At 46.5% G+C, this 14,177-nt stretch overlaps 4 protein-coding genes across 4 annotated transcripts; 1 reads left to right on the top strand and 3 right to left on the bottom strand.

Moving 5' to 3' along the window:
• Window positions 1-462: 462 nt before the first annotated feature.
• GLAREA_06923 (uncharacterized protein) lies at window positions 463-855 on the bottom strand (the record flags this gene model as incomplete). Its single annotated transcript, XM_008080871.1, has 1 exon — window positions 463-855. The coding sequence occupies one exon, from the start codon at window positions 853-855 to the stop codon at window positions 463-465; it is 393 nt and encodes a 130-aa protein (XP_008079062.1).
• Window positions 856-4,845: 3,990 nt separating this feature from the next.
• GLAREA_06922 (Cyclin-like protein) lies at window positions 4,846-5,985 on the top strand (the record flags this gene model as incomplete). The annotated part of the gene is made up of 1 exon (XM_008080870.1): window positions 4,846-5,985. The coding sequence occupies one exon, from the start codon at window positions 4,846-4,848 to the stop codon at window positions 5,983-5,985; it is 1,140 nt and encodes a 379-aa protein (XP_008079061.1).
• Window positions 5,986-12,045: 6,060 nt separating this feature from the next.
• Window positions 12,046-12,549, bottom strand: GLAREA_06921 (uncharacterized protein; the record flags this gene model as incomplete). The annotated part of the gene is made up of 1 exon (XM_008080869.1): window positions 12,046-12,549. One exon carries the CDS (start codon window positions 12,547-12,549, stop codon window positions 12,046-12,048), a length of 504 nt encoding a protein of 167 aa, XP_008079060.1.
• A 419-nt stretch (window positions 12,550-12,968) lies between these two features.
• Window positions 12,969-13,364, bottom strand: GLAREA_06920 (uncharacterized protein; the record flags this gene model as incomplete). The annotated part of the gene is made up of 1 exon (XM_008080868.1): window positions 12,969-13,364. One exon carries the CDS (start codon window positions 13,362-13,364, stop codon window positions 12,969-12,971), a length of 396 nt encoding a protein of 131 aa, XP_008079059.1.
• Window positions 13,365-14,177: the final 813 nt, after the last annotated feature.

Genomic DNA, 14,177 nt, shown 5'->3' with positions numbered 1-14,177 from the left:
CAAATCAATACGATCGAAGCGAACAAAACCCTTCAAAGCTGGGGGACCTCGTCACCTCATCTCATCACTCTAACCTGCGGCCCGGGAAAACCGCATCGTGAGATAGAATTCGGTGAGCTCTGTCAAAGGATTTCGAATTCCCCCACAAAACAGGCAGGCGGTGGATGAGGCTTGTCATGCGAAGCCAAACATGATTTGTTTTCGCCGAAAGAGGCGGATGTTGGCTGTTGAAACATGATCAACTTCCTTTACGTTATTGCGCCTTGATGAGAAAGGGAGACAGTCCTATATGTTTTGATATCCGGTGAGTCGCTCCTCAGGCCATGAGACTGGCAGGCGCTCAGAGCACAGCGAGTACAGCATGAAAGCGCTTCGCGGTACGGAGGGCAGGATGGAAATAGGATGCTATGATCGCTGCTGCTGCTGCTTGAAGCGCGAGGTACAAGCGCTTCGTGCTGCTCTTCAGCCGCCTGTTCGCGCCCGGGTTTGGCTGTAGCCGCCTACTGCTCTGGCTAACCGCCAATCCTTCGGGGTTGGAGATGGGCGTCTCGCTGTGTTGCAAAGATACAAGGTACGTTGCCCTCCGAGTCTTCTGGCGTCATCGGTGAGGGCAGATAGGTATGCTGTGTCTGGAGATGTGGACTCCCGAGTGGCCGGATCGTAATACGCAGAGCCGCGAGGTTCCGCGGATGGAGGTTGAGGTCGAGATCTGGTGGCGAGAGCGAGGAAGTGGTTGAATCTGGAGATGTGCACCGCCACACCACCCAAGCGTCCGGAGGGTACGAAAGATTCGTGTGTTCGAGATTTGTCTTCAATTGCCCCACGGATTCGTAATGATGGTAGTTGCCACAGCATACGAATACAATACGAAGGTATTGCTAAGTGGAAGGCTGAGCATTAACACGAACGGCGAGACAATGGCATTACTTCTCAAGTGAAATGGAGATGGTAACATATTTTGCATTCAATGGTTAGTAACTTGAATGGTTATTGGCCACCACTTATGTCTCTACCCCCTTTACGAGCCGAGCCCTACCTCCTGTCCGAGTTGGAACTGGTCGCATCATCGTGGGGTGCATATCCCAAAGTAACAAGATGGTGTGTTGGAAATCAACAAATACAACGTTGATCATCAAGAAAATCAAGCAAACACGAGTTTCCCACTCTTTTGGCCCTCTTGGTGGTCCAGCTGTGTAAACATTGAAGCCTAGAAGCATGTGAATAATGTCTCGCCGAGTTTTCAGCGGCGAAAGGACCGACCCGGCTTCCCCATTGGTAAATGGTGTTGTTGATGGTCTTGATCTCGGTGGCTGTGGTCGAGAAGATGGAGTGCAGGTGGATAGGAAAACTTTGATCGGTGGATGGTTGTAAGCCAGTTGTTTGGTGTTGATGCGCCCAAGATGGGTTGACGACGGCAGATGCGTTGTTTCAAGCTCCACCATCTTAGCCATTCAACGCCGGAAACACCCCTCCAAGACCCTGGAGATCTACACTCCGCCGCTGTCGTGCATCCAGAGCCCTGGTAGGCTGCGCTGGTCCCAGCTTCTCTGCCCCTCCAAGCCAACTGTTGCTTCCAGACCATCGCAAGTCTTCCATTGCACATGCCGAGAGGATACTGAGAGACGATAGATTCAGCTACGTGAGAATGAAATTACAGGGTGGACGATGCAACATTTCAAGCAAAGCTAAGTATCGTCTCAAACAGCCACCATCGAAGAGCGTAGATGACCATGTATTCCCATAGCCGAGTCCAGACGGAATTTTCAGGTATCCCGTACTGCAATCGTCATTGTTTATGGCCGTAAAGTGTGCATGATGGTGGCATTGTTCAGAGACCCGTCAACTCCAATCATACTGCTGTGCCGGTCATTTCGCAAAGTAAACAATCCTTTTGACCTCTCCACAGTCATCATGAGATACCGACATCAGAGTGGCCCATCTCCACGCGTCAGGTGGCTAATTCTTAGGTGCCAGCCGTCTCTACGTACGCATGATGAACAACAACACAACTCGTGCCCAAACAAGGCCGGATATGAATCGGGTTCGGGGATGTACATTGTACATCAGCAGTTGTGGCCATCTGAAGGTTATCACGTCCACCTTTTAACCGTCGTTATACAAGGGATGGCTGTGGAGGTTTGACCACTTTGTTTGATTTGAACAGGATGACCGTTGGGTATGCTCGAGTTCCACTACACCGCCTGGAAGTTTGCAGATGAACGACGACTCAGCGACGACTACGTGCCAGTCGGCATCATCTAAATGAATGAATTGGCTGTGAAAACCAGCCTCCTCTGTATGTTGCTGGCAATGTGAGAAACATCGTTACTCGACGTCACAGAGTTTTGTCCTCCATCTATATTTGACTTGCGAGCCGCATTAGCATACAACTCTGTAATTGTTGGCTATCGTTTGATAATTCCTGACCTGAGCATCGAAATTCTAATTGTTTGCTGTTTCACAAACCTCTTGACCGCCTTGCAGTAGCAGTCGATAGCAAACCATTGGCAGTTATTGGACCGTTAAATTGAATTGTACGGCATACGAAACATTGAACTTCTCCTGAGATCTGTGGCTCCAATCTGTCTCCCTTTTCATTGACGACTCACTTAACCCTCGAAAGACTGGTATAGCCCGACCACTCATACCACAGCTCCAACGGGTATCCAGAAATCGACTCGAGGAGGAGAGTCGGTTCAAGAAGCACTTGCATCTCTAGTGCCACAACGCCACAACCCGGCGTGATCTCCCTACCTAGGCCAAGCTCAAGTCAGAAGAAACAGAACCGACTTTCGTGTCGAAAGCCGCCGGCAAATCATCTCTTCCCATCTTATTGCTCCATCGGACCGCTTCCTTGTTACCCTTGTTGAAGCTGGGTCGGCTGAAACAGCAGCCCTCGACCAGCGCGGCGCCTCTCGACGCGAACCCCCTACCCGACCAGTCTTGGGAGCCAGCTGGGCCAACCATCTCGCATCTCGAGATACAGTTCCTTACTGGGACCAAAATAATTGCATCCAAGGGCAAAAGGGATAGGGAAACAATTAATCCCCAAGTCTCCTCCTACAATCCTCATCTAGCCTACCAGGAGGCTTCAACTCGCGTCCATCCACCAGCGGCCAACACAGAGACCCCCAATCAGATCCCAAGCATCCGTGAACCAGACGCTGGAGTGTATTGTACATTTCCCGCAAGAGTCGATTGACTCCATATTGGTACATTGCTTGCATATGCTTGTCGCGAGGGTTGGTTCATATATATCTTCCTCCCGTGGTCCACCGTCTTTATTTTAAAGAAACAACATCAGCATCAGCACTCTCCCCTCACACCCGTCTTTGACTCTTCTCCAGCAACGAACTCATCTCCACCCGACCTGGTTTGTCGGCAACCAGAGACCCCCATACAGTCAGTTGCAGCCAGCCAGATCACGAATCCCCTTAGGAGTGCCGAAAATACCACTGCTCGAAACATCCGGGAAACAAGACACAGACATCTCCTCCGTACTCGTGCTTCCTCTCCCACATCCATCGCAGGGTCCTTCTCACAAGACGATCAACTCAGTTGGCCAGTGTCTGTGCGTCCCCAGATTCGACATCTCCATCCTCCTCGAGCCCCCCGATCACCCGAACCTGTCACACTTGTGCAGCACGTACATCGTACACCTCACGCCCTCAGTTGTCTCTTGACGTCTGAAGATTGCACCGCACGCACTCAGGCTTGCCATTCTCTTGAGCCACGCATCAAATTCCAGACAGCAAACACCACAAATCATTTCCATCTCAGGCTCAACTCGCCGTCGATTCCATACTCCAGCTCGCCGGGACGATACCGCAGAACAAACATTCATCAGCATCAGCATCAGCCCGGGCAGATCCTACAGGCTGCAAGCGAGGCTTTTTAAAGCCGATTGTTGATCGCGACCAAGCCTTCCCTTGGTACTTCCCCCCTGACCGGCCAGCCGACATCCTTCTTGCGGTTTGTGCATCTGCTGCAGCTGCACACCACCTGCACAATTGCCCCTGACGATTCGCTCGCCTTTGTAGTGTTCGCTTAGGTTGAGCTTGACTCTCCTTTCTGGCATCCAACGCATACGGACTTAGTCATTTCCTTCGCGCGAACCGAGGACCACCTGCACTTGTCATTTCGGGGATTCTTCGTCGTGTTGCTTGTCTAATTCTCTCTTGTGGAGAACTAATTGTCAACCTCGCCCTCTGTCTGTCTCTCGCCTTTCGCCTGCTCGCTTCGGAGCTATTCCATTCGTACCTTACTACGCACGCAGCTGCGCCAGCACCTCCAAGCGTCTTCTCTGCCAGACTCGTTCAAAAGTGTTCAATTTCCGCCGGTCGGAAACTTCACTCTTCCTTTGGGATCATTTATCAACCCGTTGGTCATCCAGCTTGCATCACCTTCTTTTCAGGTTGTTGCCTCTCGCCTGATCGCCCCCCTTGACCCGTCCACCCCCCCAATCCTGCCACGACTAATCGGCCTCCCCTGTCCCCCTGTCGCGCACACGCTGGTCCAAACACATCACGCTAGTCCTCGGTACTCACCAACCACGGTGCACTCGTGCAACGCCGCTTCCACAGCCTCGCTTTCACGTCAGCCTTCCACTCCGCCAGCCTATTCATTCGATACCATTGCCAAGGTATTGTCGTTCCGAGACAATACAACAATAAGACAATACCTCCATCTTCTATTCTTCCATCATTCTCACCCACACCAGTTCGAATATTAATTATTTTTTATCTCTTCTTCCATCCTAAGCTTCAATCATCGACGACATCCTACCACTGATACACCAGTACAACACATCTCGACCCAGTCCTGATCTCACAGTACCTTCACATCATGTCGTGTTCTATCCCTCGTGAGCTGAACGAGGCTGCTCTCGAGCATTTTATCTACATGCCAGTTTCATCACAGATGGTCAACTATCTAGCACGGAAAGCACAAGAAGTCATCTCATGCGAGCCATCTTCAGCAAGAGACCTACCACCATCACCACCCCAAACACCACCACAAGACTCTTCAGCGAGTCATCTTCCAACAATAGAAAAGTTCATCAGTTCGATCGTAAGAAAGTCCAATGTCCAGGTACCAACACTCATGACCACCTTGGTGTATCTTGAACGTTTAAAGAAGCGTCTTCCTCCAATGGCAAAGGGATTAAAGTGTACTGTCCACCGCATCTTCCTCGCTGCTCTCATTCTCTCAGCAAAGTTTCTCAACGATTCGTCGCCAAAGAACAAGCACTGGGCGGAATATTCACGTGTCCGAGGATTCGAGCCATTTGGATTCTCGAAAACTGAAGTAAACTTGATGGAAAAGCAGCTTCTTGGTCTTCTTGAGTGGGATTTGAACGTCACCAATGATGATCTATACCGCCACTTCGACCCATTCTTGGCACCAATTCGATCTGAGATTCTGAAGGAGGAGGAGCGAGTTCGTGCAAAGGAGAGCCGAAAGCGTGCTATCAAGGAGCAACAGCAACAGGAGGAAGCTGCTCGTCGTCAATACGAGGCTACTCAGTACTGGATGCAGGATTGCGAGGAGAAGCACTCAGTCGTATACCAGGACCCATACGCCGACCGCGCAGGATCCACTCGCTCAAGATACGATTCTCCACCTTCAGCTTCAGACATTCCAGATTTATCACGCTCAGCAACTTACGATGATTACTGCACCTCATCTTCGGCATCCTCGTATGTGGAAGATGTCTCAAGAGAAGGAACCCCATTATCAAGCATTGGAAGCTACATGGAAGAGGAGCAAGCTTCATACGATGGACCAAGAGCTTACAGCGCCAGTCCAAGACATCACCGCGACGTGGTCCACATCGCCTCCCAGCACTCCACTGGAAAGCACAGCATGCTTCCATACGAGATCGAACGGCCATACGATCAAGCCAAGCCATCCAAGAAGCCTCGCCGTGCGGCGAATTTGTTTTCACGATTTCTCGGCCAAAAAGAAGTGCAATACACTTCCTAATAATACCCCAACGATACGAATCTCATTAGTCTAATTTTTTTTTTATAAAATGTCACGGAAATGCATGGAGTCTGCAGGGAGGGCGAAATCATTTATTACGATGATGATGATGTGTTTATAGATGCATTTTTTTGGTAACTTGTTTTGTTTAATATTGAGCGATGGCGTTGGAGGTTTTGAGCATTAAATAGGAGGTCGAACCTTTCTTTTTTACGGTTGCATTAGGAGGGGAGTTTAATTTGTGGCAAGGGAATGGAGTTTTAAAGATCTGGTTCATTGATTGGAAGGGGATCTTGGGGGGAAAGCTGGATGGTAGTGAAAAGGGGATGGGAACTGGAAGGGGGTTGTTTGTAATAGGATAGCAGGAGAGCCTCGGTTTTTATTGAGGAGGACTTGAATATACAGACCCTTAAGTTTTACATTATTTTTTTTGGACTTTGAGTGAACATGCAAATTGTGAAGGTTTTTTGTCATTGCTATTGTGCTGCTACTACTCCTATTGTCTTCTGGAAAATGACTTCATTCACTCCACCCTTCTCAAACGCATACTTTCCTCATGTTATAAAAATTGTACATATAATCTATCTCATGACTGATGACTGACTTCCAACCGTTTCACTCCACCACCACATGTCCCCTCCCCCAACCAAATATCTCCTCACATGACCCCTCCTCTCAACGTCACCTTACCCCGCACGTGATATCCCTCATCCCCATCCCCGTCCCATCCTTCGGGCGCAGTCGGGAGCGCAGTAATCACAGCGAAATTGTGGGCAGTAATTCTATTATTTGGGAAGCGATGTTATTGAGTGAGTGAGTACGTCGTGTGTCGTATGTTGTTAAAGAGAGGTACGGTATGTGGTTAATAGGGGAGAGGGTTAGGGATAGGAAAAGGAGAGGGGTTATGCGTACCGAACGTCGATAGGGGGGACGTCTGAGCGTAGAGGGGTATGTTTAGTTAGGTAGGGCCCCAATGCTTATTCTGCACCAACTCTTTGACCGCTTTTTGTTTTCTGTGTGACAATCGCGTCGTTTCGTTTGATGGCGCGGGGTGGTTTGATGCAGGGGGAAGGGATAATTTCCACTTTGTGGTAGTTCTCCTTACGACTACATAATTCTATAGTGAAAGGGTTTTTTTGGGGCATGTGGAGATTGGAGGAGCGTTCGAATTTTCGATGGTGGGTTTTTCTTTTCTATTTTGAAATGTGATGGAGAGGGGATAGTGAGGGGAGAATATGGTAGGGGGGGATAGGAGAGACGAGGGGGGAGAATACATGGGCAGAAAAGAAGGGGGATAAAAAAATCCCGATGGATTCGTGCACAAAACGAATATGCAGCAAGCTACATGTAAGAAAGACTCTACCCTTACTAATCCTGTGGGAGCTACATTTCATCTCATCTATTCCACGGTTTTGTTTACAGGTTTCTTAAATCTCCCATCCTATTTCCAACGAGCTGGAACATAGTGATTTCAGCTCGAGTTCCTCATCCCGCTGCTGAACTCCAAATTCAGGATTCAAAACGGCACGCTTCTCATATTCTCAATCAACTCTCGGGATTGGGCGTTTTTCCTCTTCTTCCTCTTCTTTCTGTTAATGCCCGAATCTTTTCTTCGTGCCGTCGGACATTTTACCACGCTTTCCAGTCTTACTCACTTTTCTATTGCATCCGCATTTTCACATTCGTGGGGGAAACAATAATCAGCCACGTGGTAGGTAGGATGCGATGCGGCTCCTGTAGGAAAATGAGTTTGTATTTGTACGGCGGGGGTTCTGATATGGGGGATGGGATTTGAGGGAGGGATGCTTATTTTCTCTGTTCGTTCTTTGATCCGTTGGTGGGTTGGGTACGAGGATGGTATTGAGAGATGGGGGGGTTTTGATTTGCTTTCTACTTCTTCTCTGGGTCCTGAGTCGTAGATTTGCGCGAGGGGTGGTGGAGATGTTGGATTCTATTGTTCCTTCTATTTCCTTTCTTCTTTTGGTCGGATATCTCTTTAGTTCGTACCTTTTGGCGAATGGGATTTCAAAGACGTTGGATTCTAATGTTCCATTTGTCTTCTTTGGCGCGCCGCTGCTTTGCCTATACTCCCTGTCTCGTACCTTCACAAATGAATTTCAAGATGTTGGGGAAATAATCCCCGATTTCACGTATACTGTCTCTGATCTCGACGTTTTTCTCTCATTAAGTGGCGATACCATCATCTCATCTGCCTCCTTCCCAGAAAACAACATCAATCAACCTCATCCTCATGACCACATCACAAACTTGGGGTTCGGTAGTGCCGTTCGCGTTGGTTTCCTCTGTTGGTAAAACATCTCGAAATTCGCCTAGGTGTCACTTTTTATGTCATCACACGATTGACGTAGATTAGTTTCGAGTTGTTTTGTTGATTGTTCGGGATGTGCGACGGCGGTGTTGGGCTTTTCCGACTGCGGTTTGATGTGTTGTGGCGATCTTCTGGAATGAGGATATACCTTCGAGACATGGAATCTTTTCGGCGTCCCCACAGTTGGTAACCTTACTCATCATCCAAGAACGGCGCGGTTAGTTGGATGGGTGAAATAGAAAATGCGCCTTATTATCGTGACGTGGTGAGGACCCGCAATCCTTCGGTCTTGAAATGAAGACGGGGATTGCTTAGAATCTTGGGTCTATCGTCACGATTTTTGTTTATGCGAAGTGATGATGTGGATGTTGGAGTCTTTTCTCAATGCCACAAACGGCGCAGATATCAATGCTCTTGAGATTCATCTGCTCTATCGACTTTCAGGTCTCCATTAGGAAGTTGGCAGGATTCAAGATTCTTACTTTTGATATCAACATAACTTCTTGTGGCAAAGACATCACACCGAACAATACAAATTCGACATCACGGGAGGTCACCTTCCCGGCTACATGACCCGCTGCAGTGACGCAGTTTCTCGAAGTGAAGATCATACGTCGAAACAAAGCGGCTACGACCAACATGCAGAACATCTCCAAGTAACACAAATCGTCGTACGGGCGGCCGCGATGTAGTGCAGATTTCCCACAGCCGCTGCAACTTAGCGCGATGTCCGCCGACGCGGAGAATTCCATAGAAGGCTGCTCAAGTTGGTCTGATGTAGATTACTGCACGCTGCTCCTTCGCCAAAAAGTGGACGGAAGGCGTCGATATGTTGCAATTGCATAGACGAAATACGCCGTGCAATCAATAATCAGCGGCTCATTGCGACCCGACACTATCACTGCTTTTCTTGGTGAAGTACGCTCGAATAAGGCACGGAATGCGGTGCGGTATGTTCCTTCTCGCTTGCAGCTTGTGGTGCGAACTCATGATCGTGAGTACTGCATGATTTCGGCCTTCGTGGGAGACGGATTAGGATGTCAATACCCTAGATTTGTGATGTGGCACCTGACGATCAGACGCGTTTGCTGGGAGCTTAGTATTTTGTCATGACTTAGTGAGCTGGAGGATGGCGATCGTTTATTTGTTGCGAGCGGCACTTGTGGTGACACGAATGTGACAGTTACACGATGGGCGGGTTGTCGGGTTGTACTAGTTCCTTTGTGATGTTTTGGGATGGTTCTGCATGTCGGGAGCACATTTGTATTTTTATATACTGAAATCTAAGCAAGTGTCTGGATGTTATCTGGGTGTCTTGGGTCGAAAGTTGGAGTATTCAATGCTGGTATGTTACACTTACACCTCAAAGAGCCAACAAATTTCTTGAGGTCTTCTGTCATACTGATACTTGAGGGGTAGTGGTGAAGTTCTGTCATTCTTATTCTTATTGACTGAACAAACCTTCGTAGTATGATTAAACATACGAAGCATATATTGTCTAAAACGTTCGAGAGGTCATCATCTTCGTATCAATCCAAGCTACAGAACAGCCATTTGGTAGTCCTAAAAGCATGATTTAAGGAGAATGACGTCCAACGCTCAGTTAGGTCATCAATACTAGAAATGGAAAGAACGTGAAGTGTAGCGTGGCGCTACGAGGGAAGTGGAAACCCCTTCCTCGTCGTTCCATATTTTTCAACTACTGTCTACGAAAAGCTCAATAAACTTGGGCACAGAAGACTCACGACATTGGCGTTAGCAGCTCAAATGAAATTCTTTTAATATTCTGTTGGTTATTTCCATACCTTGATTGATGTTCCCACTGTAAGCATTGATGTCACACGAACATTACGAAATGCGCATAGAAGATGTCTGAGTGGTAAGCTCGTATGATCCTGTAATACGAATATTTTGGTTGAATTTGTCAACTCTCTTCGTGAAAGGAAATGGTAGTTTCAAAGGTGTGCTGGTCCGCTGGAGGCTGAAGATTATCGATCCAAATCTACCTAGAAATATGTAGGTGATTATTGAAGGTGGGTGTCTACAGGCCTTGAAGGTGATTCGAGTTTGTATATGTTTGTGGTTGTGCGAACAAGGCTTACTTACCTAAGTAGATAATCTGTTGCGCAGACGGCTTTGTTGAATGTGTTTGTGATGTGGCTTATGGCGATGTCGAGAAGTGTTGATGACATTGAAGTGGTAAGCTCGCAGCATCACTGTTTGTAGACAAAACTACAGTTGTATAACGTAGAAATTGTTAATACAATTTTCTGAAGTGGGTGCTCGTTGGCAAAACCCAAGAATCGCATTTCTTTACCAAGTAAGTTTGTACACAGCCATCTTCCAAAAGCCGAACTTTCGCATCAGATAACTACTGTTCCCCCTCACTTCACCGAAAAGTCCCACGAGGAATCCATCAAAAATCCCAAAGGATCAATAACACCTTCCAAAGCCCACCATCCCCAATATTATATCTTCAATCATTTTCTATCCCGTCCCCATACGGGAAGAAATGGTAGGATCAATAGTTCCATGTACCTTGCCGCGCACTAGAAGTTGGCCAACAAGCTCGTACCCACTCCCGACAGCAACTTCACTGTACGTCATTCTCATCGTGTCAATATTTTCTGAAGGGTAGTTGGGTTGTCAAAGGATTATTGATTTTGCAGCTAGGTGAGTAAAAGTAAGCAATACGATAGTGCGCTGCACTCTCTGGATAGAGGGATTCAGACACTTCATCTTCACGAAACGGAATGAGGAAAACACAGTTGCAATTTTACCTGTCCTATATCAAGAAAGTTGAGGAATAAAAAGGTGGTATTCGGGAAATATCTGCTGTTGAATTCGCTGCAATGTCCGGAAGGATTGGGGGCTGGAGTTGGGGGCTGTCATATTGATTGATCCTTCGGGCTTAACACTGGTCTATTTTTCGCATGTCAACAATCGAATGTCGAGAATCTAGATTTGAATGGAGAAGGGCATTTTGAGTAGTGATAAACCTCACAAAGAATGCAGTTTCCGCACTTAGTTCGAGACACATGACTTCAATGTCCCTTCTGTTGTGGAAACGATGCAGATTATCCTTTTGTACCGCAGTCTCTTATTTCATTCTTAACCATAAGCTTCAGTTGAAATTCCTTTGCATTCATTTCACTACGAACATCATATCTATGACATTTTGTTTATTACGAAATCACGTATCTTCAACTGAGAATTTAATAAAGGCTGAGTCAACTCATCTCGCTTACGAAATGTACTACCGTGGTTTGCTTTCACTACATGTTTATTATATTTTATGGTCACATAATCTTCTACTATTTTAAGATTTGTTCGTTCACACTTGCTCTTATTTTACTTTATGAATGAGTCACTATTGTACCTGAAGACATGTGCGCTAAAACAATCGACTTTCAATAGGTTGACAGTTTTTGATGGATAGCTTCATTTGTTTAACAGACGAAATGGGTCTTGATAATGATTTGAGATTCATCTGTCTCAAAGAAAGGTTTTGAAATTAGTTTACGGATACACACAGAGATATCTAGGAAGGTGTCTCTTTGAGCTCAAGTAAAGGTAGATTGCCCAAAACGCAGCCATCTGGTACATCCCAAACGCACTCTCATACATGTCAGCAAGCAAATTTATGTTCTTATACCTCTGAGATCCATACCTTCACTTCTATTCAAACTTCAAACAAAACCGCATTCCTTAAATTCAAAACTGAACTTCATCTACCAAACGCCGCCTTTACCCCTCAAATTGAGCTCCCACATCTCATCTGGATTCTCCCAAACCCTTCTCGGCTCCGTCGGTGTTTGGCGCGCCTGATATGGACAACCACCTTCAACCATCTCGCAAGTATCAGGTTTCTTCTTATCCTCAGAGTCTAATGACTTTTTATGCTGAGGACGAGGACCACGTGGTCCCTTTCTACTCCTGAAACTTGGTGTATTTTTGTTCTCAGAATCTTGTTCCTTCTTATCTTCCTCTCCCGGTTTCTTCCAACTCTCAGAGAGATTCGGGCATTCTCTCATGTCGGGCATAACCTTCCTCGGCCCAATTTCCTCGCTGTCGCCGAAAAGATTATGATGTTGCGAGGTTGGTCGATGGATTTTGAGGTGTCTGTTGAGTGCCGAATCAGCGTCGGAGACAGCTTTGAGGTATATTCCACACGGTATAGTGCTGGTTTTACTGCAAGGGCAGTCTTTGAATGTGTTGTGGGTTATTTTACACATTTTTGTCTTTGTATCCCGAGCGCTTTTTTGGTAAGAATTGGTGATATTTTCTTGAGAAGTGATAATGTTCTTTGGAACTGAGGTTCTTTGAAGGTATATAATCTAAATTCATGTTTAATATTTTTGTCATCATTGTTCTGAGAAAACAGACATACCTGACTGTGTGTATTCACAATAGTAAGAACAGAATAGTCAGAAAATATCTACAATATCTTGTAAACAATTATTTGATAAAATTTATTCACCCTTGGTCAGTTTTATAACCCTAACTCTCTAGAAAACACCCCATTACAAAACAGCTAGTGAATCTACGTTCTAGTTTCCCTACTACCCCTGGTCCCATTTATCTTCTAAACTTCTATCAACCACTCTTATACCTCAATTCATCTATCCATCACCCTCAAACCCCAACTTCACCACTACCAAACCCCACTCCTCCCCCTCAAATTCAGCACCCACATCTCCTCCGGACTCTCCCAGACCCTCTTCCCTCCCTCCTCCTTCTTCCGCACATCATTATACGGACATCCCCAGGGTACCATCTCGCAAGTCCCATCAATCTCCTCTGGATCCTCTGAATCTTCCTCATGAAAAAGCGGACAATCTCTCATTTCAGGTTTATTAGCTTTCTTCTTCCCAACATCTTCTCCATCGCCGAGTAAATGATGGCGTCGCGAAGCTGAGCGATGAAAATGTAGGTAACTGTGGTGTCCTGATTCAAATTCGTCGATTGCAGTGATGTAGGTATCGCAGGGCTTGGTGCTTGTTTTGTGGCAGGGACAGGCTTTGAATTTGTGGTGGGTTATGTGACACATTCTTGTGGTATTGAAGCTGTTTATTGCAGTCAAAGATAGAGGGTCCTTTGTGAGACAGAGTGTTTCCTATGGAACTGGAGTTGTTAGATGGTATATACCTAGAACCCATGTTTGATATGATTGTCATTGTTCTAAAAAAACAAATGTTGTCGACGTTGTGTCTATTCACAACTGTAGGAACAGATCTATAATATCTTCTAAATTTTTAAATGGCAAAATCATTCACTCTTAAACAGTTAGCAGCACTAAATAAAATTTGATCCTAATTTTAGCCAAGTTCCTTAGAAAGGATTTGAAGTGAATACTACTCCCAACACCAGAGTCATATAAGATCTGGAACTTCCAAGTCATAAAAAATAAAATCAACAACAAGACAACAGTCAACGCATCCCACATCAGGGCCATCTACGGAAGTTTTCATTTATTCAAAGATATAGACAATTAACATAGCCAACACTCACCACCACCCCAATCATCCATCCCAGTCACATCCAAACCACACTCAAACCGCCCAAACCGCCCAAACCACTCACCCAACCACTTCAAAAATGTGTCAACAAAGCATCAAAACCTACAAACACTGCAACTGTATAACACGCAGCCACACAGCGTGTCCCAAATTCCGCGCCGCATCCAAGGTCAAGATCGCCGGCGAGATGCGAGAGCCAGATCTGAAAGATTGTCCTGGTTACGGAGAGTTGGGATGGGGACAGAGAGAAACTATCGAGGGGACGTGTGGGATGTTGGCGGGTGGGAAATGTCCTTATGTGGAGGAGAAGTTGAGGCTTGGTAAATGAAGTCGGAGCAAGATGT

This window comes from Glarea lozoyensis (genome assembly GCF_000409485.1).
Source record: "Glarea lozoyensis ATCC 20868 chromosome Unknown GLAREA14, whole genome shotgun sequence".
Lineage (NCBI taxonomy): Eukaryota > Fungi > Ascomycota > Leotiomycetes > Helotiales > Helotiaceae > Glarea > Glarea lozoyensis.
The sequence above is the reverse complement of the archived record's forward strand: the minus strand, read 5'-3'. Positions and strand labels throughout refer to the sequence as shown.